Here is a 1,155-nt window from a genome sequence, read left to right as displayed (position 1 = left end):
GAGTGTGGCATCCTGGGGTCTATGCAGGACTCTTGTTTTGTTTCATTCCTTTGATCTTCATGTCTGAGACTCTTTACTAGAAAACCCACAAAAAATAGTGACTGAACTCACAACTCTGTAATTCGAATGAGCTAACTGTGCTTTTTATAGCAGGGCTGTTTTTCATAGACTCAAAAGTAATTTACAGACACTGTGATGAAATCTCATGGGCATGGCTAGGACTATGGAAGCCACTAAGACAGTGAAGATGGCTGTGCCTTAAAGGAATGATGTGTGTTTGCTTTTCCTGTTGTTATGTCAGAGCTTATATGTGATGAATAGTGCTTTAGTGCATTCAGCTTATTTTAATGATTAATTTTAGCTCAGGCAAGGGAAGCTTTAGTAAGTTCCTGTCAGGCTCACTGTACTTCTAAGTTAAGATTTCCTTGGGGCTGCAGATGCAGCTCAGTGGCAGAGCGCTTGCCTAGCATATGTGGGGCTGTAGGTTCAATCCCCAGTACCAACAAACAGGTGTCAAATTTTCTCTCTGTTGTAACTATACTGAGCAGGCAGTTGGCATATACTCAGCAAGTAGACCACCCTGGGATTTACTGTATAAAGATCTTCAGTGGACTGGGGGTGTGGTTTAGTGGTAAAGCACTTGCCTAGCATGTGTGAGGCCCTGGGTTTGACCCCAAGCACCACATCCACCCACAAACTAATATAAAAGAGAAAGCTGCCCAGACCCCTGTGGTTCCCCCAGCACAGGAGCCCTTCCATGGTCCCTCTGGTCAGTGTCCAAAACATGTCTCTCCATTGCAGAACTGTCTAAGTTCTGTAGGTTTTGATTATGGTGGAATAGATCTTTAAATATTATATATTTCAGGGTCACCTGTGTCCCTATGGTCTACGAGACACCTCCAACGGCCTCAATTCTGAATATCCCCAGTGGGAAGATTTGTACTTCTACTGATGTTCCAGGATTCTTCTTGAATTCGCCAAAGGTAAGACTCCCCCAGGTGGGCTGGATCAGGACAGTGGCTCTGAGTGTGGGCCTGCCCAGCCACACTCAGGGACCTGGGATCTGTCTGTATCAGGAGCTCTGCAGCAGGGTCCAACAGTCTGTGTGGTTTTCTTTTCCATAATTTTATTGATAAACAAATAGCAATGAGACAG

The 1,155-nt window shown here is 44.8% G+C and overlaps 1 protein-coding gene across 1 annotated transcript in view; it reads left to right on the top strand.

The window, feature by feature from the left end:
* Window positions 1-1,155, top strand: part of Lama3 (laminin subunit alpha 3) — a 243,587-nt gene that overhangs the window by 129,865 nt on the left and 112,567 nt on the right. The window contains exon 26 of the mRNA XM_023720392.1: window positions 866-983. Within this exon, the coding sequence (XP_023576160.1) occupies window positions 866-983 (118 nt within the window). The remainder of the gene's footprint in view (window positions 1-865; window positions 984-1,155) is intronic.

The sequence above is a fragment of the Octodon degus genome, unplaced genomic scaffold (assembly GCF_000260255.1).
Source record: "Octodon degus isolate 3935 unplaced genomic scaffold, OctDeg1.0 scaffold00075, whole genome shotgun sequence".
Taxonomy (NCBI): Eukaryota; Metazoa; Chordata; class Mammalia; order Rodentia; family Octodontidae; genus Octodon; species Octodon degus.
The sequence above is the reverse complement of the archived record's forward strand: the minus strand, read 5'-3'. Positions and strand labels throughout refer to the sequence as shown.